Source organism: Panulirus ornatus, chromosome 67 (assembly GCF_036320965.1).
Source record: "Panulirus ornatus isolate Po-2019 chromosome 67, ASM3632096v1, whole genome shotgun sequence".
Lineage (NCBI taxonomy): Eukaryota > Metazoa > Arthropoda > Malacostraca > Decapoda > Palinuridae > Panulirus > Panulirus ornatus.
Window position 1 is genome coordinate 14,609,618 of NC_092290.1, and position 24,474 is coordinate 14,634,091.

At 39.6% G+C, this 24,474-nt stretch overlaps 1 protein-coding gene across 1 annotated transcript in view; it reads right to left on the bottom strand.

Annotated features, from left to right (window-relative positions):
- Nucleotides 1-1,290: 1,290 nt before the first annotated feature.
- LOC139746990 (chymotrypsin-like elastase family member 2A) overlaps nt 1,291-24,474 on the bottom strand; it is a 59,436-nt gene continuing 36,252 nt past the window's right edge. Inside the window, exons 4-8 of the mRNA XM_071658698.1 lie at nt 22,110-22,210; nt 21,247-21,396; nt 12,301-12,425; nt 4,400-4,533; nt 1,291-1,684 (exon numbers count right to left, since the gene is read on the bottom strand). Coding sequence (XP_071514799.1) covers nt 1,523-1,684; nt 4,400-4,533; nt 12,301-12,425; nt 21,247-21,396; nt 22,110-22,210 — 672 coding nt within the window. The 3' untranslated portion in view covers nt 1,291-1,522. The remainder of the gene's footprint in view (nt 1,685-4,399; nt 4,534-12,300; nt 12,426-21,246; nt 21,397-22,109; nt 22,211-24,474) is intronic.

Here is a 24,474-nt window from a genome sequence, read left to right on the forward strand (position 1 = left end):
ACAATTCTCACACTGAAATTCTCTAGCAAGACGACACCTCGAATATGCAGTCCAGTTTTAGCCCCCAAACTATAAAAAGACGTGGAAAGATTAAAGCAAGTACAAAGACGTACGACAAAATTGATTCCATCCTTTAGAAATCTAGCATACGAGGACAGGCTAAAACGATTGGTTCTCTTTTCCTTAAAAAAAACGTAGACTTCAAGGCGACTTAATTCAAGCGTTGAAAATTCTAAACTAGTTCGATAACAGAAATCTCGAACATCTCGAAATACAAGAAAATACGGTAACAAGGACAAAAAGAATAAAACTCAAAGCTAAAAGATGTAGTATGGACATTGGAATAACACTTCTTTTCATATGGGTGTGTTGAGCACTGGAATAAGTTACCGTCAGACGTAGTGAATGTTAAGACTATATATGTCTTCAAAAGTCGTTTAGATGAATATTTCATAAAGTCAGGTATAATCTGAGAAAAACGCCAGAAATGAACTGTATAAACGACAACCGTAAAGGGGACAGTATAAGGCTAATGTGCAGTAGAGGGGAGTGTAGTAGCTTGTAAAACTATGGAGCGGAAATACATTTTCTTGCTAAGTTAAACTCCAGTTTTTTCTTTTATTGAGACAACCCATTCGTGGACCCATCAGGCCTTCTGTTGTATGTCTTTCCCAAGGAAACTCATAAACATATTGTCATAGTGCCTATATTGTCATGCTTCCTTTATTGTAATTAAGACCATAGTATCGTGATGGATTTATTATTATGATGGTTATATTTTCATGTTTTCTATAATGTCATGGTAACTACATTGTCAAGGTGTGTAAATTATTAAGGTAACTATATTGTAATGATGGATGTATTGTTGTGATGACTGTATTTTGTTGATGCTTATATTCTGTCAGTGACTATATTTTCATGGTGACTATTGTTATGGTGCCTATATTGTTACAGTGACTACTTTGTCATGGTGTCTATACTGCAATAGTGACTATATTGTCATCGTGGATTTATTGTCATGGTGACTATATTGAATGGTAGTTTCAGTTTCATAGTGGCAATATGATCACGATTACTATATTTTCACGGTGGTTGTATTATTTTGGCGATGAAATGGCTCTTGGCTGGCCAGGATTGGCTCTTGGCTGGGTAGCATATTTTGGACGATGGCTGCTTGTTGGCCAGGAGAGTCAGGGAGGTGGCTACTGGCTGGCCAATACTGAAGGCTAGTAGCTACTGCTGGCCACTGGTCCTATCATCTCCATCATGGGATCGACAAAAACTCAGTGACAACTTTGCCGCTTTCATTGCACTTTACATTGTGTCCACAAACATGGTGAAACTAGTTCGGTAGAAGGAAAGACATTTACAAGTTCATAAAAGACAAATTTGAATACATATTCGACATTTCAAAATGTCTTACGGTGAAAAGTTCACTCAAAATGTGAGATAGAAAATGAAAAAAAATCCATCATCATTTGGTTGAATGGTATTGACTGTCTAAATCAGGTGTCTCTTATTTTTAAAAGGAATAACCAAGGAAAAACCATATCCAGCCAACCATGCGGGCGACGCGACAATGTCCGTCGGGTCGTGTTGAGGAGCAGGACCCGGTGAAGCTGACCACACCCACCTGATACATTCGTCTATTCCTCTCTATCATGGCTGGTCCGCCTGAGTCACCCTGTGATGAGGAGAGAGGAGGCAGTAGTAAACATAAAAGTGGATGTTTGGAAAGGAAAGAAAATAAAGATGATAATGAGATATGTTGGAGTACACATACTGTAGATCAGCTACGAAGTTACCACGGATAGTAGGTCTACTAAAAGGTCACCACACAATGCACCAACTGTGGGGTTACCACGCAAAGCTGCGAGATCACCACACAGTGCATCATCTGGGAGATTACCACATAAGATGGGCCTATTGGAAAGTCGCAACACAGTGCAACACCTGGTATTTCACCATAGAAGGCAGACCTACTGGAAAGCCAATACACATAGTGGACCATCTGGAAGGTTACCACACGGTACATCTTCAGGAAGGTCACCACACAGCGCACCATCTGGGAAGTCATCACACCGTACATCATCAGGAAGGTCACCACACAGCGCACCATCTGGGAAGTCATCACACCGTACATCTTCAGGGAGGTCACCACACAGCGCACCATTTGGGAGGCCAACTCAAAGTACGTACACCACAAGAAAGGTTAACAAACAATTCATCTAAGAGGCCACCAAACAAGGCGGCCTTACTGGAAGGTTACCACACTGTGCACCTTCTGGGAGGTTACCTCACGGGGTTGGCCTACTAGATGGTCACCACACAGTGCACCATCTGGAAGGTCACCACACATAGTACACTATCTGTTAAATGGTTATAGAATGTACCACCTGAGAAGTCACCACACAAACAGACATTGAAAAATCGTATGTTACATTGCTAAACAATGCGAGAACTGTGAGGTCACCACAGATGGTACACTACGAGGAAGGGTGCCAAACAATTCACCATCTGGGAGATCAGTAAACAGGATCGGCCTTTTGGAAGGTTACGACACATAATGCACCATCTGGAATGTCATTACACAAGGCGGGTCTACTGAAAGGTCACCATACAATGCACCATCTGGGAGGTCACCATACATGGCGGGTCATCGACAAGGATACTACACAATGCATCATTTGGGAGGTTACCAGACAAAGCGGACCTACTGGAAGGTCACCAGACACTGCACCATCTCGGAGGTTACCATGAAGCGTAGGCTCACTAGGGGGTCACCACGCCGTGCACCACCTGGAAGGTCAGTACGCAAGGCAGTCCTAATTGAATGTCATTTTACATATTGCACCGTATGGAAGGTCTACACACAGTGCACCATCTGAAAGATTACCACACATAGTTCACCAAGTAGGAGGTCACCATATAAGGTGCACTATGTGAAAGGTCACTACGCATGGTGCATCATCTGGAAGGTTACTACACATATTGAGCCATCCGAAAGGTCACCACAGAGTTTCCTTCGTGGAAAGTCACTGCAGAGTGCACCATCTCCCAGGTCACTACATAGTGCACCACATATTGCGCCAACTGTTAGGTTGCCGAACAATGCATCAAGTATGAGGATACCACAGATAGTACTTTACATATAGCCACCAAAGAATGCACCATCTGTGAGTTCACTAAACAAGACCGGCTTATTGGCAGGTCAAGACACATAATGAAGTCTTTCAGAGGTCACTGTACAAGGCGAGCCAACTGGAAGGTTACCACACAGGGCACCATCTAGGAGGTTACAAACTAAGGCGGGCCTACTGGCAGGTCACCACACATTGCACCATCTGGGAGATTACCACACAAGTCGGGCCTACTGCAAGGTTAGCACAAAGTGCACCATCTGGGAGGTTTCTGCACAAGACGAGCTTACTGGAAGGTCACCACAGAGTGCACCATCTGAGAGGTCACCACTCAAGACGGCCGACTGGAAGGCTACCGTTCAGTGCAACATCTCATAGGTCAGCACAAAGAACACCATCTTGAAGAGTACCACAAAATGGGCCTACTGGAAAGTCACGACACAGTGCACCATCTGGGATTTCACTATGCAAGGAGGACCTATTGGAAGGTCAACATATAGTGCGCCATCAGGGAGGTTACCGTTTCAGTCGAACCCACTGAAAGGTCACCACACAGTGCACCATCTGGAAGGTCACTAAATATGGTAGACAGGCCTACTAGAAGGTAACCATCTGTTACGTCACCACACATAATGCACCGTATTGAAGGTTACCAAACATATTTTACCATCTTGGAGATCATGAAGCACGGTGGACCCCTCTGGTAGGTCATCATGCATAGTAAGCCAAATGGAAGATTCCTAGAAATAGTACACCACCTGGAAGATCACTACCGGACCATAGAGGAGGTCACAGACTCAGCGCACCATTTGTTAGGTTGCCACACGTAGTGCATCATATGATTGGTCTCCTCACTAACACATTATCAAGAAGATCACCATACATACCGTACTATCTTAGGGGAGCACTTCACAAATTATAGGTCAAACACATGTCACACAAACTGTGACATCAACGCACAGTGACGTGGGATGTCAACACACAGTGTAGGTCACGTGATACATCATCAAACGGAGATCATTTGAGAGGTCAACTAGAAGGTGCTTCGGTCAGGAATCAATACATAATGTGCATCAAGCTGGAGGTCAGTACATATGGTAAGAGGACAATACTACCCTGCTGGTCAGATGGAAGGTCAGTACACAAATAAAATTCATTAGGAAGTCAACACATAAGATACTCCTGTTCGAAGATCAATAGAGATTACGGTAGATCTACTAAGGAATTTGTTAATGTTGGAAAAAAAGAAAAGGACTTACATAACAAACTTTCCTCAACTTGGTGCCGTCGGTGCAGAGGACCGTGTCGGAGAGTCCTTGGCCATAGACTGACCTGCACGTACTTAAGGAAACTCCCTTCGTCTCAATGTCTCTTAAGTTTCTCGGTGCCGTACCTGGACATAAAAGGGACACAACATGACGACTGATATCGGCCATTGATGCGCATAGTGATAATTCACTTTATGGGATGAAGAAATGTTTACCTGTTCTACATTCAAATGACTGCAAATTATATGTGCAAGGTATTACTATCACTATTATTATACTTTTGTCATTATCATTATTACTATTATTAACATTACGATCATTATTATTATTAGTAGTATAATTATTATTATCAATATCATTATTATTTTCTTATTATCATTATCATTATTATTATTATCAATATTATTATCATCATTGTTAGTTATTATTATCAATGTAAATAATATTACTACTATTGTCATTATTCTTATTTTCATTGTTACTATCATTACCTTTATTATTATCATTATTATTGTTATTATCATTATCTTTATCATTATTATTATTATCATTAATATCATCATTATTATCATCATCATTATTATTATCATTATGATTATCATTCCGCCAGTCCTCAAGCAACTCACAATGAGTCATACATACATTAAATAACCTTACCAACCAGTCAACAATACAGTCACCCCCTTTTTTAATAAATTCCACTGCAATACCATTCAAACCCGCTGACTTGCTGGCTTTCATCTTCCGCAAAGCTTTTATTATCTCTTCTCTGTTTACCAAATCATTCTCCCCTAACCCTCTCACTTTGCACACCACCTCGACCAAAACATCCTATATATGCCACTCTATCATCAAACACATTCAACAAACCTTCAAAATACTCATTCCATCTCCTTCTCACATCTCCACTACTTGTTATCACCTCCCCATTAGCCCCCTTCGCTGATGTTCCCATTTGTTCCCTTGTCTTACGCAATTTATTTACCTCCTTCCAAAACATGAGTGCTCAAATTACAGAGGTATAAATTTGTTGGGTAGTGACTGGGAGGGTGAAGGCATGTACAAAGCATCAGATTGGGGAAGAGCAGCGTGGTTTCAGAAGTGGTAGAGGATGTGTGGATCAGGTGTTTGCTTTGAAAAATGTATGTGAGAAATACTTAGAAAAGCAAATAGATTTGTATTTAGCATTTATGGATCTGGAGGAGGCATAAGACAAACTTGATAGAGATACCCTGTGAAAGGTAAAAAGAATATATGGTGTGGGGGGTAGGTTGTTGAAGCAGTGAAAAGATTTTATCGAGGATGTAAGGTATGTGTACGCGTAGGAAGAGAGAAAAGTGATTGGTTTTCGGTGAATGTTGGTTTCGGTAGGGGTGCGTGATGTCTCCATGGTTGTTTAATTTGTTTATCGATGGAGTTGTTAGGGACGTCAGTGCAATAGTTTTGGAAGTGGACAAGTATGCAGTCTGTTGTGGATGAGAGAGCTTGGGAAGTGAGTCAGTTGTTGTTCACTGATGATACAGCGCTGGTGGCTGATTCAGGTAAGAAACTGCAGAAGCTGGTGACTGTGTTTGGTAAAGTGTGTGAAACAAGAAAGCTCAGAGTAAATGTGAATAGGAGTAAGGTTATTGGGTACAGTAGGGTTGAGGGACATGACAACTGGGAGGTATGGAAGCGGAAATGAATCATAGGATGGGGGAGTGGGCGAAAGTTCTGGAAACGTTGGAAAATGTGTGGAAGTCGAGAACTTTATCTTGGAAAGCAAAAATGGGTATGTTTGAAGGAATAGTGGCTCCAACAATGTTATATAGTTGCGAGGCGTGGGTTATAGATAGAGTTGTGCGGAGGAGTGTGGATGTGCTGGAAATGAATGTTTGACGACAATATGTTGTGTGAGGTGGTTTGATCGAGTAAGTAATGAAAGGGTAATGGACTGAACCAGGGCATATGAAGCGTTTGGGGTAAACCATGGAAAGTTTTGTGGGGCCTGGATGTGGAAATGAAGCTGTGGTTTCAGTGCATTATAAATGACAGCTAGAGACTGAGTGTGAACGAATGTGGCCTATGTTGTCTTTTCTTAGCGCTACCTCTCGCAAATGCGTGGGGATGGGGTTTGTCATTTCATGTGCGGTGTGGTGGCGACGAAATGAATAAGGGCAGACAGTATGAATTATGTACATATGTATATATGTATATATTTGTGTGTGTATATATATGTATACGTTGACATGTATAGGTATGTATATGTGCGTGTCTGGACGTGTATGTATATACATGTGTATGTGGGTGGGTTGGACTATTCTCTCGTCTGTTTCCTTGCGCTACTTCGCTAACGCGGGAGACAGCGAAAAAGTATGATATATAAATAAATCAATGAACATGATCATCATTATCATTGTTATCATTATCATTAATATCATTATTATTAACATTATCATTATTATTATTATTATTGTTATTATTATTATTATCATTATTATTATTACTATCATTATTATCATTATTATTATTATCATTATCAATATTAGTTATTATTATTATTATCATTATTAATATTACTATTATTATTATCATTAGTATTATTATTATCATTATTATTATTATTATTATTATTATCATTATTATTATTATTATTATTATTATTATTATTATTATTATTATTATTATTATTATTATTATTATTATCATTATCATTATCATTAATATAACTATCATCATTATTATTATTATTATCATTATTATTATCATTATCATTATCATTATTGTTATTATTATTATCATTATTATTATTATCATTATCATTATTATTATCACTATTATTATCATTATTATTATTAGTAGTAGTAGTAGCAGTAGTATTATTATTAGTATTGTCATTATTATTATCATTATCATTATCATTACTGTTATGATTATTATCATTATTATTATCATTATTATTATAATTATTATTATCATTATTATTATCATTATTATTATTATCATTATTATTATCATTATCATTATTATCATTGTTATTATTATTATTATTATTATTATTATTATTATTATTATTATTATTATTATTATCATTATTATTATCACTATTATTATCATTATTATTATTTTTTTTTTTTTTTTTTTTTTTTTTTTTTTTTTATACTTTGTCGCTGTCTCCCGCGTTTGCGAGGTAGCGCAAGGAAACAGACGAAAGAAATGGCCCAACCCCCCCCCCATACACATGTACATACACATGTCCACACACGTGTATACATACCTACACAGCTTTCCATGGTCCACCCCAGACGCCTCACATGCCTTGATTCACTCCACTGACAGCACGTCAACCCCTGTATACCACATCGCTCCAATTCACTCTATTCCTTGCCCTCCTTACACCCTCCTGCATGTTCAGGCCCCGATCACACAAAATCTTTTTCACTCCATCTTTCCACCTCCAATTTGGTCTCCCTCTTCTCCTCGTTCCCTCCACCTCCGACACATATATCCTCTTGGTCAATCTTTCCTCACTCATTCTCTCCATGTGCCCAAACCATTTCAAAACACCCTCTTCTGCTCTCTCAACCACGCTCTTTTTATTTCCACACATCTCTCTTACCCTTACGTTACTTACTCGATCAAACCAACTCACACCACACATTGTCCTCAAGCATCTCATTTCCAGCACATCCATCCTCCTGCGCACAACTCTATCCATAGCCCACGCCTCGCAACCATACAACATTGTTGGAACCACTATTCCTTCAAACATACCCATTTTTGCTTTCCGAGATAATGTTCTTGACTTCCACACATTCTTCAAGGCTCCCAGGATTTTCGCGCCCTCCCCCACCCTATGATCCACTTCCGCTTCCATGGTTCCTTCCGCTGCCAGATCCACTCCCAGATATCTAAAACACTTTACTTCCTCCAGTTTTTCTCCATTCAAACTTACCTCCCAATTGACTTGACCCTCAACCCTACTGTACCTAATAACCTTGCTCTTATTCACAATTACTCTTAACTTTCTTCTTTCACACACTTTACCAAACTCCGTCACCAGCTTCTGCAGTTTCTCACATGAATCAGCCACCAGCGCTGTATCATCAGCGAACAACAACTGACTCACTTACCAAGCTCTCTCATCCCCAACAGACTTCACACTTGCCGCTCTTTCCAAAACTCTTGCATTCACCTCCCTAACAACCCCATCCATAAACAAATTAAACAACCATGGAGACATCACACACCCGTGCCGCAAAACTACATTTACTGAGAACCAATCACTTTCCTCTCTTCCTACACGTACACATGCCTTACATCCTCGATAAAAACTTTTCACTGCTTCTAACAACTTCCCTCCCACACCATATATTCTTAATACCTTCCACAGAGCATCTCTATCAACTCTATCATATGCCTTCTCCAGATCCATAAATGCTACATACAAATCCATTTGCTTTTCTAAGTATTTCTCACATACATTCTTCAAAGCAAACACCTGATCCACACATCCTCTACCACTTCTGAAACCACACTGCTCTTCCCCAATCTGATGCTCTGTACATGCCTTCACCCTCTCAATCAATACCCTCCTATATAATTTACCAGGAATACTCAGCAAACTTATACCTCTGTAATTTGAGCACTCACTCTTATCCCCTTTGCCTTTGTACAATGGCACTATGCACGCATTCCGCCAATCCTCAGGCACCTCACCATGAGTCATACATACATTAAATAACCTTACCAACCAGTCAATAATACAGTCACCCCCTTTTTTAATAAATTCCACTGCAATACCATCCAAACCTGCTGCCTTGCCGGCTTTCATCTTCCGCAAAGCTTTTACTACCTCTTCTCTGTTTACCAAATCATTTTCCCTAACCCTCTCACTTTGCACACCACCTCGACCAAAACACCCTATATCTGCCACTCTATCATCAAACACATTTAACAAACCTTCAAAATACTCACTCCATCTCCTCACATCACCACTACTTGTTATCACCTCCCCATTTGCACCCTTCACTGAAGTTCCCATTTACTCCCTTGTCTTACGCACTTTAATTACCTCCTTCCAGAACATCTTTTTATTCTCCCTAGAATTTAATGATACTCTCTCACCCCAACCCTCATTTGCCCTCTTTTTCACCTCTTCCACCTTTCTCTTGACCTCCTGTCTCTTTCTTTTATACATCTCCCACTCAATTGCATTTTTTCCCTGCAAAAATCGTCCAAATGCCTCTCTCTTCTCTTTCACTAATAATCTTACTTCTTCATCCCACCACTCACTACCCTTTCTAATCAACCCACCTCCCACTCTTCTCATGCCACAAGCATCTTTTGCGCAGTCCATCACTGATTCCCTAAATACATCCCATTCCTCCCCCACTCCCCTTACTTCCATTGTTCTCACCTCTTTCCATTCTGTACTCAGTCTCTCCTGGTACTTTCTCACACAAGTCTCCTTCCCAAGCTCACTTACTCTCACCACCCTCTTCACCCCAACATTCACTCTTCTTTTCTGAAAACCCATACAAATCTTCACCTTAGCCTCCACAAGATAATGATCAGACATCCCTCCAGTTGCACCTCTCAGCACATTAACATTCAAAAGTCTCTCTTTCGCGCGCCTGTCAATTAACACGTAATCCAATAACGCTCTCTGGCCATCTCTCCTACTTACATACGTATACTTATGTATATCTCGCTTTTTAAACCTGGTATTCCCAATCACCAATCCTTTTTCATCACATAAATCTACAAGCTCTTCACCATTTCCATTTACAACACTGAACACCCCATGTATACCAATTATTCCCTCAACTGCCACATTACTCGCCTTTGCATTCAAATCACCCATCACTATAACCCGGTCTCGTGCATCAAAACCACTAACACACTCATTCAGCTGCTCCCAAAACACTTGACTCTCATGATCTTTCTTCTCATGCCCAGGTGCATATGCATCAATAATCACCCATCTCTCTCCATCAACTTTCAGTTTTACCCATATTAATCGAGAATTTACTTTCTTACATTCTATCACATACTCCCACAACTCCTGTTTCAGGAGTACTGCTACTCCTTCCCTTGCTCTTGTCCTCTCACTAACCCCTGACTTTACTCCCAAGACATTCCCAAACCACTCTTCCCCTTTACCCTTGAGCTTCGTTTCACTCAGAGCCAAAACATCCAGGTTCCTTTCCTCAAACATACTACCTATCTCTCCTTTTTTCACATCTTGGTTACATCCACACACATTTAGATACCCCAGTCTGAGCCTTCGAGGAGGATGAGCACTCCCCGCGTAACTCCTTCTTCTGTTTCCCATTTTAGAAAGTTAAAAAATACAAGGAGGGAGGATTTCTGGCCCCCCGCTCCCGTCCCCTCTAGTCACCTTCTACGACACGCGAGGAATGCGTGGGAAGTATTCTTTCACCCCTATCCCCAGGGATAATATATATATAAATATATATATACATATATATATATATACACGCACATACATACGCACATACACACACACACACACATACACATACACATACATACATATTATAATTATTATTATTATCATTAATATTATTATTATTATTATTATTTTTATTATTATTATTATTATTATTATTATTATTATTATTATTATTATTATTATTAATATTATTATTACAATTGTTATAATTATCATTATCATTATTATTATTATTATTGTTATTATTATTATTATTATTATTATTATTATTATTATTATTATTATTATTATTATTATTATCATTATTATTATTATTACTATCTATTTTATTATTACTATAATTATTATTTCAATAGTTAGTATTATCATTAATATCGTTATTGTTATCAATAGTAATGTTATTACTATTTCTTTTATCATTACATATTATCATTACTATCAATATTATCATTGTTATCATTATTAGATGACTGAAAGATTCGCTTTCTCACTGGTCCACCGGGTCCTGCAGCTTCAAGGCTGCGCTGCACTCAGTAGCAGGGAGAGGATCGAATCCTCAGAAGAGATAGTTTCTTAGACGAGACTACTGTTTCGTTAAATGAAGAAGATACATTCTCGATAAAGGTGACTTTTCACTTGGGGTGTAACATTAAGCAGGTGGAGTCCTCCATATGTTCACCATTTTCACTTGCACCTCAACTAAACTCTCCCCTTTCGCTACTACCCGTAAAAGCTTTGTTTTCATTCACATTTACTCTCAAAGTCTTCCTTTCACACACTCTCCAGAACTCGATACCAGTGTCTACAATTTCTCATTCGAATCTCTTACCAGCGATGTGTCATCAGCAATCAATAATTGACTTACTTCCCCAGACCACCTGACCTCTGAGATTCTTGCATTAACATCCCACTCCATCCCATCCATAGCCATATGAAACAGCCATGGTAACATCCCACATCCCTTCCACAAACCATCCTTCACCGGGAAAGATTCACTCTCCTTTGTACCTGCTCGTACACACGCCTTACACTCTTGATCAAAATTCTCATTGTTTCTATTACCTCTCCTCGCACACTATATATTTGTAAAACCTTTCACAAGATGTCTCTGTCCAACCCCTTATCATATGCTGACTCCAAACCTAAAGATGCTAATACAAGTACCTCTGTTGTTCTTCCTAATACACTTGCATTAAACCAGACATCTGATACACACATCATCCACCACTCCTAAAACCATTCTGTTCCTCCGCAATCTGATGCTGTATATATGCCATTACCCTCTCGATCACAACTCTCCCATACAATTTACCAAGTACTCTCATCAGATTTATACCTCTGTAATCTGAACACTCACCTTTGTCCGCCTGATAAAGGGCATAACCCTTCATTACTTGACAACACCCTGTTGTCAACATCACACTCGTAACCTTACCTTCTTCCGTGCGGCCCCAGCCGCTGACTGTGATAACTTCATTAACAAAGTCATCTTTCACCCAGGAACTTGGCGGTAGACATACAGGCATTACAGTCCGGGAGAGGGTCAAAGGCTGCTGCAGGCTGCAAGGTCAGATTAGGTCAACCAGAGAGAAAAGAACATGAATTCTGTTCACGGTTGTTGCCTTAGAAGCGGAACGTCCCTGATGTAGCTATATTTGTAGTGCATGAGTGTATCAAAAAAAGTATTAGCGCTTATGATGATTTCTTGTTTGATGGTAATTCTCTCTTTTGTAGCCACGACTCTAGTGGTAATGTGTTGTGCGGTGTCAGTGGTGATGAAACGTATCTTTGGTGATGCAGTGCCTCTATGTCGGCTGACATTTCTGTTTTTGACAGGTACCTCATTTCCAGACATGCATAAGCCAATATAAGAACGGGACAAAAATCAAACGCCATTTTTAGTCACGTTAAAAACTATGATCATTGTATTCACTGGAAGAATGCCATCTCAGTTATTAACTCTAACTCTATTACGACGAGAAATATCATTGAATCTTCTATTGTTAGATACACAAAGAATTATAACCATAATATCAGTATTGGTGGATACAGATTATATTACTTTATTGCTGATAAATTTACAAAATAATAAGTTTATGATAAGCTCGCAGTCTGTCTTGGAGAATCGCATGCTTACCAAATGGTGTCCTAGCTACATCTCTTAGTTCTATATCAACTGACTCTTATATTTGTCTCATGTGTCTCGCATGAAGATGAGATTATTACACGAAAGTACACTTGGGAACTTATCGTGTTTCATTTTCCCCGTGGACTCAGAAACATATATATATATATATATATATATATATATATATATATATATATATATATATATATATATATATATATATATATATATATATATATATATATATATATATATATATATATATATATATATATATATATATATATATATATATATATATATATATATATATATATATATATATATATATATATATATATATATATATATATATATATAGAGGTATAAGTTTGTTGAGTATTCCTGGCAAATTATATGGGAGGGTATTGACTGAGAGGGTGAAGGCATGTACAGAGCATCAGATTGGGGAAGAGCAGTGTGGTTTCAGAAGTGGTAGAGGATGCGTGGATCAGGTGTTTGCTTTGAAGAATGTATGTGAGAAATACTTAGAAAAGCAAATGGATTTGTATGTAGCATTTATGGATCTGGAGAAGGCATATGATAAAGTTGATAGAGATGCTCTGTGGGAGGTATTAAGAATATATGGTGTGGGAGGAAAGTTGTTAGAAGCAGTGAAAAGTTTTTATCGAGGATGTAAGGCATGTGTACGTGTAGGAAGAGAGGAAAGTGATTGGTTCTCAGTGAATGTAGGTTTGCGGCAGGGGTGTGTGATGTCTCCATGGTTGTTTGATTTGTTTCTGGATGGGGTTGTTAGGGAGGTAAATGCAAGAGTTTTGGAAAGAGGGGCAAGTATGAAGTCTGTTGGGGATGAGAGAGCTTGGGAAGTGAGTCAGTTGTTGTTCGCTGATGATACAGCGCTGGTGGCTGATTCATTTGAGAAACTGCAGAAGCTGGTGACTGAGTTTGGTAGAGTGAGTGGAAGAAGAAAGTTAAGGGTAAATGTGAATAAGAGCAAGGTTATTAGGTACAGTAGGGTTGAGGGTCAAGTCAATTGGGAGGTGAGTTTGAATGGAGAAAAACTGGAGGAAGTGAAGTGTTTTAGATATCTGGGAGTGGATCTGGCAGCGGATGGAACCATGGAAGCGGAAGTGAATCATAGGGTGGGAGAGGGGGCGAAAATTCTGGGGGCCTTGAAGAATGTGTGGAAGTCGAGAACATTATCTCGGAAAGCAAAAATGGGTATGTTTGAAGGAATAGTGGTTCCAACAATGTTGTATGGTTGCGAGGCGTGGGCTATGAATAGAGTTGTGCGCAGGAGGATGGATGTGCTGGAAATGAGATGTTTGAGGACAATATGTGGTGTGAGGTGGTTTGATCGAGTGAGTAACGTAAGGGTAAGAGAGATGTGTGGAAATAAAAAGAGCGTGGTTGAGAGAGCAGAAGAGGGTGTTTTGAAGTGGTTTGGGCACATGGTGAGAATGAGTGAGGAAAGATTGACCAAGAGCATATATGTGTCGGAGGTAGAGGGAACGAGGAGAAGAGGGAGACCAAATTGGAGGTGGAAAGATGGAGTGAAAAAGATTTTGTGTGATCGGGGCCTGAACATGCAGGAGGGTGAAAGGAGGGCAAGGAATAGAGTGAATTGGAGCGATGTTGTATACCGGGGTTGACGTGCTGTCAGTGGATTGAATCAAGGCATGTGAAGCGTCTGGGGTAAACCATGGAAAGCTGTATAGGTATGTATATTTGCGTGTGTGGACGTATGTATATGCATGTGTATGGGGGTGGGTTGGGCCATTTCTTTCGTCTGTTTCCTTGCGCTACCTCGCAAACGCGGGAGACAGCGACAAAGTATAATAAAAAAATAATATATGTATATATATATATATATATATATATATATATATATACAACAATGTTGTATGGTTGCGAGGCATGGGCTATGGATAGAGTTGTGCGCAGGAGGGTGGATGTGCTGGAAATGAGATGCTTGAGGACAATGTGTGGAGTGAGGTGGTTTGATCGAGTAAGTAATGTAAGGGTAAGAGAGATGTGTGGAAATAAAAAGAGCGTGGTTGAGAGAGCAGAAGAGGGTTTTTGAAATGGTTTGGGCACATGGAGAGAATGAATGGGGAAAGATTGACCAAGAGGATATATGTGTCGGAGGTGGAGGGAACGAGAGAAGTGGGAGACCAAATTAGCGGTGGAAAGATGGAGTGAAAAAGATGTTGTGTGATCGGGGCCTGAACATGCAGGAGGGTGAAAGGAGGGCAAGAATAGAATGAATTGGATCGATGTGGTATACCGGGGTTGACGTGCTGTAAGTGGATTGAATCAGGGCATGTGAAGCGTCTGGGGTAAACCATGGAAAGTTGTGTGGTGCCTGGATGTGGAAAGGGAGCTGTGGTTACGGGCATTATTGCATGACAGCTAGAGACTGAATGTGAACGAATGGGGCCTTTGTTGTCTTTTCCTAGTGCTACCTCGCACACATGAGGGGGGAGGGGGATGGTATTCCATGTGTGGCGAGATGGCGATGGGAATGAATAAAGGCAGGCAGTGTGAATTGTGTGCATGGGTATATATGTGTGTGTTTGTGTGTGTGTATATATGTGTACATTGAGATGTATAGGTATGTATATTTGCGTGTGTGGACGTGTATGTATATACATTGTGTATGGGGGTGGGTTGGGCCATTTCTTTCGTCTGTTTCCTTGCGCTACCTCGCAAACGCGGGAGACAGCGACAAAGCAAAATAAATAGATAAATAAATATATATATATATATATATATATATATATATATATATATATATTTTTTTTTTTTTTTGCTTTGTCGCTGTCTCCCGCGTTTGCGAGGTAGCGCAAGAAAACAGACGAAAGAAATGGCCCAACCCACCCCCATACACATGTATATACATACGTCCACACACGCAAATATACATACCTGCACAGCTTTCCATGGTTTACCCCAGACGCTTCACATGCCCTGATTCAATCCACTGACAGCACGTCAACCCCGGTATACCACATCGCTCCAATTCACTCTATTCCTTGCTCTCCTTTCACCCTCCTGCATGTTCAGGCCCCGATCATACAAAATCTTCTTCACTCCATCTTTCCACCTCCAATTTGGTCTCCCTCTTCTCCTCGTTCCCTCCACCTCCGATACATATATCCTTTTGGTCAATCTTTCCTCACTCATTCTCTCCATGTGCCCAAACCATCTCAAAACACCCTCTTCTGCTCTCTCAACCACGCTCTTTTTATTTCCACACATCTCTCTTACCCTTACGTTACTTACTCGATCAAACCACCTCACACCACACATTGTCCTTAAACATCTCATTTCCAGCACATCCATCCTCCTGCGCACCACTCTATCCATAGCCTACGCCTCGCAACCATACAACATTGTTGGAACCACTATTCCTTCAAACATACCCATTTTTGCTTTCCGAGATAATGTTCTCGACTTCCACACATTCTTCAAGGCTCCCAGAATTTTCGCCCCCTCCCCCACCCTATGATCCACTTCCGCTTCCATGGTTCCATCCGCTGCCAGATCCACTCCCAGATATCTAAAACACATCACTTCCTCCAGTTTTTCTCCATTCGAACTCACCTCCCAATTGACTTGACCCTCAACCCTACTGTACCTAATAACCTTGCTCTTATTCACACTTACTCTTAACTTTCTTCTTTCACACACTTTACCAAACTCGGTCACCAGCTTCTGCAGTTTCTCACATGAATCAGCCACCAGCGCTGTATCATCAGCGAACAACAACTGACTCACTTCCCAAGCTCTCTCATCCCCAACAGACTTCATACTTGCCGCTCTTTCCAAAGCTCTTTCATTCACCTCCCTAACAACCCCATCCATAAACAAATTAAACAACCATGGAGACATCACACACCCCTGCCGCAAACCTACATTTACTGAGAACCAATCACTTTCCTCTCTTCCTCCACGTACACATGCCTTACATCCTCGATAAAAACTTTTCACTGCTTCTAACAACTTGCCTCCCACACCATATATTCTTAATACCTTCCACAGAGCATCTCTATCAACTCTATCATATGCCTACTCCAGATCCATAAATGCTACATACAAATCCATTTGCTTTTCTAAGTATTTCTCACATACATTCTTCAAAGCAAACACCTGATCCACACATCCTCTACCACTTCTGAAACCACACTGCTCTTCCCCAATCTGATGCTCTGTACATGCCTTCATATATATATATATATATATATATATATATATATATATATATATATATATATATATATATATATATATATATATATATATATATATATATATATATATATATATATATATATATATATATATATATATATATATATATATATATATATATATATATATATATATATATATATATATATATATATATATATATATATATATATATATATATATATATATATATATATATATATATATATATATATATATATATATATATATATATATATATATATATATATATATATATATATATATATATATATATATATATATATATATATATATATATATATATATATATATATATATATATATATAAATATATATATATATATATGTGTTTGTGTGTGTGTGTTTATATAAACGTGTATATGAAACGAAGCTCAAGGGTAAAGGGGAAGATTTGTTTGGGAATGTCTTGGGAGTAAAGTCAGGGGTTAGTGAGAGGACAAGAGCAAGGGAAGGAGCAGCACTACTCCTGAAACAGGAGTGGTGGGATTATGTGATAGAGTGTAAGAAAGTAAACTCTGGATTGATATGGGTGATTATTGATGCATATGCACCTGGTCATGAGAAGAAAGATCATGAGAGGCAAGTGTTTTGGGAGCAGCTGAGTGAGTGTGTTAGTAGTTTTGATGCACGAGACCGGGCTAAAGTGATAGGTGATTTGAATGCAAAGGTGAGTGATGTGGCAGTTGAGGGAATAATTTGTTTACATGGGGTGTTCAATGTTGTAAATGGATATGTTGAAAAGCTTGTAGATTTATGTACTGAAAAAGGACTGGTGATTGGGAATATCTGGTTTAAAAAGCGAGATATACATAAGTATACGTATGTAATTAGGAGAGATGGCATGAGAACGTTATTGGCTTACGTGTTAATTGATAGGCGCGCGAAAGATAGACTTTTGGATGTTAATGTGCTGATTATCTTGTGGAGGCGAAGGTAAATATTTGTAGAGGTTTCCAGAAAAGAAGAGAGAATGTTGGAGTGAAGAGAGTGGTGAGAGTAAGTGGGCTTAGGAAGAGGACTTGTGCGATGAAGTACACAATATTATAATATAAGTACACTTATATTATATTATATTGTAATATAAGTACACTTATATTACAATATAAGTACACAATAGAAAAAGGTGAGAACAAAGGACGTAAGGGTAGTGGGGGAGGAATGGAATGTATTTGGGGAATCAGTGATGACTTGCGCAAAAGATGTTTGTGGCATGAGAAGCCTTGGATGTGGGCAGATTAGAAATTGTAGGGATGAAGAAGTAAGATTATTAGTGAAAAAAAAGTGAGAGGCATTTGGACGATTTTTGCAGGGAAATAATTCAAATGACTGGGATATGTATGAAAGAAAGAGGCAGGAGGTCAACAGAAAGGTGCAAGAGGTGAAAAAGAGGAAAATGAGCGTTAAGGTGAGAGAATATCATTAAATTTTAGGAAGAATAAAAAGATGCTTTGGAAGGAGGTAAATAAAGTGCGTAAGACAAGGGAACAAATGGGAACTACAGTGAAGGGGGCTAATGGGGAGGTAATAACAAATAGTGGTGATGTGAGAAAGGGATGGAATAAGTATGTTGAAGGTTTGTTGAATGTGTTTGATGATAGAGTGACATATATAGGGTGCTTTGGTCGAGGAGGTATGTAAAGTGTGCAAGGTTAGGGAGAATGATTTGGTAAACAGAGAAAAGGTAGTACAAGCTTTGCGGAAGATGAAAGCCGGCAAGGCAGCGGGTTTTTGATGGTATTGCAGTGGAATTTATTAAAACAGGGGTGACTGTTTTGTTGACTGGTTGGTAAGGTTATTTATTGTATGTATGACTCATAGTGAGGTGCTTGAGGATTGGCGAAATGCTTGCATAGTGCCATTGCACAAAGGCAAAGGGGATAAAAGTGAGTGCTCAAATTACAGAGGTATAAGTTTGTTGAGTATTCCTGGGAAATTATATGGGAGGGTATTGATTGAGAGGGTGAAGGCATGTACAGAGCATCAGATTGTGGAAGAGCAATGTGGTTTCAGAAGTGGTAGAAGATGTGTGGATCAGGTGTTTGCTTTGAAGAATGTATGTGAGAAATACTTAGAAAAGCAAATGGATTTATATGTAGCACTTATGGATCTGGAGAAAGCATATGATAGAGTTGATAGAAATGCTCTGTGGAAGGTATTAAGAATATATGGTATGGGTGGCAAGTTTTTAGAAGCAGTGAAAAGTTTTTATCGAGGATGTAAAGCATGTGTGCGTTTAGGACGATAGGAAAGTGATTGGGTCTCATTGAATGTTGGTTTGCGGCAGGGGTTTGTGATATCCCCATGGTTGTTTAATTTGGTTATTGATAGGGTTTTTAGGGAGGTGAAAGCAAGAGTTTTGGAAAGAGGGGCAAGTATGCAGTCTGTTGTGAATGAGAGAGCTTGGGAAGTGAGTCAGTTGTTGTTCGCTGATGATACAGCGCTGGTGGCTGATTCATGTGAGAAACTGCAGAAGCTGGTGACTGAGTTTGGTAAAGTGTGTGAAAGAAGAAAGTTGAGAGTAAATGTGAATAAGAGCAAGGTTATTAGGTACAGTAGGGATTAGGGACACGTCAATTGGGAGGTAAGATTGAACAGAGAAAAACTGGAGGAAGTGAAGTATTTTAAATATGTGGGAGTGGACTTGGCAGCGGATGGAACCATGGAAGCGGAAGTGAATCATAGGGTTGGGGAGGGTGCGAAAGTTCTGGGGGCGTTGAAGAATGTGTGGAAGTCGAGAACACTATCTCGGAAAGAAAAAGTGGGTATGTTTGAGGGAAAAGATGTTCCAACAATGTTTTTTGGTTGGGAGGCGTGGGATATGGATAGAGTTGTGCGGAGGAGGATTGATGTGCAGGAAATGAGATGTTTGAAGACAATATGTGGTGTTGGGTAGTTTGATCTAGTAGGTAATGAGGGGGTGAGAGATATATGTGGTAATAAAAAGCGTGTGGTTGAGAGAGCAGAAGAGGGTGTTTTGAAGGGATTTGGTCACATGGAGAGAATGAGTTAGGAAAGATTGACCAAGAGGATATATGTACCAGATGTGGAGGGGACGAGGAGAAGTGGGAGACCAAATTGGAGGTGGAATGATGGAGTGAAAAAGATTTTGAGTGATCGAGGCCTGAACATGCAGGAGGGTGAAAGGCGTGCAAGGAATAGAGTGAATTGGAACGATGTGGTATACCGGGGTCGACGTGCTGTCAATGGATTGAACCAGGGCATATGAAGCGTGTGGGGTAAACCATGGAAAGTTGTGTGGGGCCTGGATATGGAAAGGGAGCTGTGGTTTCGGTGCATTATTACATGACAGCTAGAGACTGAGTGTGAACGAATGTGGCCTTTGTTGTCTTTTCCTAGAGCTACCTCGCACACATGAGGGGGGAGGGGGCTGTTATTCCATGTTTTGCGGGATGGCGATGGGAATAAATAAGGGCAGACAGTATGAATTATGTACATGTGTATATATGTTTATGTGTGTGTGTGTGTGTGTATATATATGTGTACATTGAGATGTATAGGTATGTATATTTGCGTGTGTGGACGTGTATGTATATACATGTGTATGTGGGCGGGTTGGGCCATATATGTGTGTGTGTGTATTATTATTCTTTGTCGCTGTCTCCCGCGTTAGCGAGGTAGTTGCCAAGACATACCCTGAACCTGTCGGAGAGAAAGCATACACCCTTCATATGAAGAGATCGCATATCACAAATTTTTGCTCGTCTACCAACTTTGAGTGACGCAGAGGGGAGTCATTACCTACGATGATTTTCTGCTGAGCCTTCTTAAGAGCTTCTAGAGAAAGCAACTTCAGTTCCACAAGGTGAGCATTAGGATCAATTGAATGTTTCTCCAATTCCCTTCAGCTCTGTAATTGACCTACAGTTCGAGCATTGAGACCTGCACCTCCCAACTGTCTCAACATAACTAACCCAAGAAACACTTTCCTATCACCTGGAGCTCGCTTGGACTTACTGGATGAGAGCTATGTCATAAGCAGGGAATCCGTAGTTCCAGTGAATGGCGTAGGCCGAGGCATAAACATTGTATCCCCCAGTGGTGCCAGGGATCAGTCTATCGTGGGCGCCAACAGTGACTCTGATGATCGTAACCGGAATATTAGACCTGTGGAGGTGGAACAAATGATCACACGACCAGAATTACAACAGTTCTTCTTTATATGAAAATAATTGTGATTTACTAAAGGTAATGAAGATCTTTCTTCAAATGTCAGAAAGAGAGGATCAAGATTGTGTTATTACCATTCATTTATATTTTACTCCATGGATGATAAGTGGTGTTCGCTCCCCTACTGATGCATGAAAACATACACTATCTATTTAACTTACCTTTGCTATGGCTGTCTTATAAGGCATGAGAGGTTCACCTGGTAGCACAGGGAGGGCTTACCTGGTGACGCGGAGGCTGACTTGGTGTCCCGTTGAGAGCTTACCTAGTGACACTAAAGGATTACTTGGTGATGTGGTTAGATTCTATCTATTGACACTGGCTGTCTACCTACTGACCTGGTAAGAGATATCTTAGTGATACATTAAGTACTCAGCTGGTGACACAGTGTGGAATCACCTGGTGACACAGTGAGGGCTCACTTGGTGACATGGTGAGGGCTTACCTGGTGACAGAGTAAGGGTTCACCTAATGACATAGTGAGGGCTCACTTGCTGACAGTAAAGGCTCACTTGATGACTTAATGAGGGCTCACCTGATGACATAGTGTGGGCTCACCTGGTGACAGAGTAAGGGCTCACCTGATGACAGAGTAAGGGCTTACTTGGTGACATAGTGAGGGCTTAACTGTTAACACAGCAAGGGCTCACCTGGATAGACAATGGGCAGCAGTCATGACCCATTGGCTGCTGATGATTGAGCCACCACAACTGGCAGCCCTGCGGTCAGTCCATAATGTTACCAACCACACCTGCAACACACAAGATATTACTATTAGTCGGCCTGAACTTTTTCCTGAGCTGACGATAAGGGCAAATGTGAATACAAAAGTATGACTGACCTTACTTCGTTGTAAACGGTAGTGGACTTGACCTTAATCAAATGATAAAAGCTGTGGTTTTGATCTTGATCCACTGAAACCGGGAGTATGGATGACGTTAGCTCATTGTAAACAGTAGTGAGGTTGATCCAAGCCCAGAGCAAAGTGAAATAGGGTTTGTCTTAGCCTAATCCTCGTGTCACTAGGGATGCATTTAGTCCAGATAAATAACATTACGTGAGACCTTCATAAGCACAAACCATTCTGTATTTCTAAAGGCAAACACATAAGATTAATGGTTAATTATTTATACCTGAACTTGAGTCGGCCGATGGGTCGATAGGAAACTGGTATTATACTTAGTTCTCAAGTGTAGCTGTGACGAGAACTGAGTCTTACACATCCCTTTTCCCAGTTCAGTATAATCTCTTAATCATTTGCTTCATATCGCCTCTCTCTACATTACACTCTTTCTTCAAAATTTCTTGTATATCGTACTTCATATTCTTCTATATTTTGTGACATCATTAGGCTTCCTCTGTCTAACCTCGCTACAATAGCCTTTATATCATTTCTGTCCTCATCTGGTGTACTCAGTCTGTCCGTTGGCTTAGCGTGTCCTTCCATATTCACGTGCAGTAAGGTAATGGTAAGGAAACACATAAGTTTTATCATAAAGAATATAATAGTACCAGGATGCTTTTCTTGGGGGATTATTGCCTTAAGTGTGAAATTAGTAAAGTACTGAGTAAAACCATTAATGTTATGATCTAATAAATGTTAGTGGATTTTAGTGGATTTTAGCAATTATCTATACTGACTGGTGTGGACATTATACTGGATGAGGATAATGATAAAGGAAATAAGGGCAAGTTAATGCTGTCAACTTGGACACTGTCCGCGAAATAAATTCATCAAAGTTGTACTGTTTTACTCTTGGGTCAAGGAACTTTCTTGCACTAAAATGATTTCAAAATTCAAGAATGGGCAGGCTTCTCGACTATCAGTGAGTTCAAGCATGAACAATCTCTGCGGGCATCAGTAATGAACAATTTCTTATCTCATCCTAAGTTATAGTTATTGTTTCGGTTATTAACAGCGCTGTTTCGAGAAACTATCTACAGCCAAGTTACAGGGCTCATTATGGTTATATCATCTTGAGATTAATGGGAACATGAACTGAGAGTCAATCACTTGTTCACTTTTTCAGAAAACATTCGATAAAATCTTTAATAATTACGAGCTAAAGCTTGGTATGAAATATATTGTATTTATATGTTATGAATTTTTTTTAAGAGGCCGACATACAATGTGCTGATTAACAGTGAAGTCTAAGATAAGTTTGACTAACAAGTGGTGCTTTGCAAGAACCGGTGTTGGGACGAATTCTGTTTCTGATAAATGTCCGTGAGATATCATAATTCGTAGACACGCTAGCCTGCAAAATAAATTTACAACATGAATTACGATGTCTACGTAGACAGTAACAGCGATAGACAGCAAAATAAAAGAGGCAAATGAAGTCCAGAAATCACTTCAAAGGAATATAGAAATACACAGATGCCCGGAGCATCATTACGATACGCAATAAACTTCTCCTATGCAGTTACTGAAAAACCGAACGTTATTGCAATCTCAGAAACGTGGTTAAACTCTGAGAATAAACACTCAATCGCCGAGTTAGCAATACCCGGATAGAAGCTATATAAGAAAGATCGCAATATAGACACACGCACTTACGACTCTTTTTATTTTGACATAACCGTCAAGTTATGGCATTATCAACAGACTTCCTAAACAAAAAAGATGATATGATGTTATACAATGAAAGCAAAGCTACAGTAACCAGTGAAGAGGTTATAATAGTAAGATACTTCAACGGTCCAAAAATAAACTGGAACACGTTAACAGGTGACCAAGAGGGAACGAGACTAACAGAACTGATTGAAGACGCTTTTCTAGAACAGTTAATTATAAAACCAACTAGAGGTAAAAACATTCTTGATCTTGTCCTCACCAGTGACATGAACTTAACCAACTCTTGCGGAGTAGGCGAGAGTATGTGAAACAGCGGTTACAGTTTGATTCAATTAGCGATACATTTAGACTATGAAATGGATGACAACAAACACTTGGTACCAGGTTACAGGCGAGCAAATTTTGAAACCATTAGACACGAAATTCGCAGTACCAAT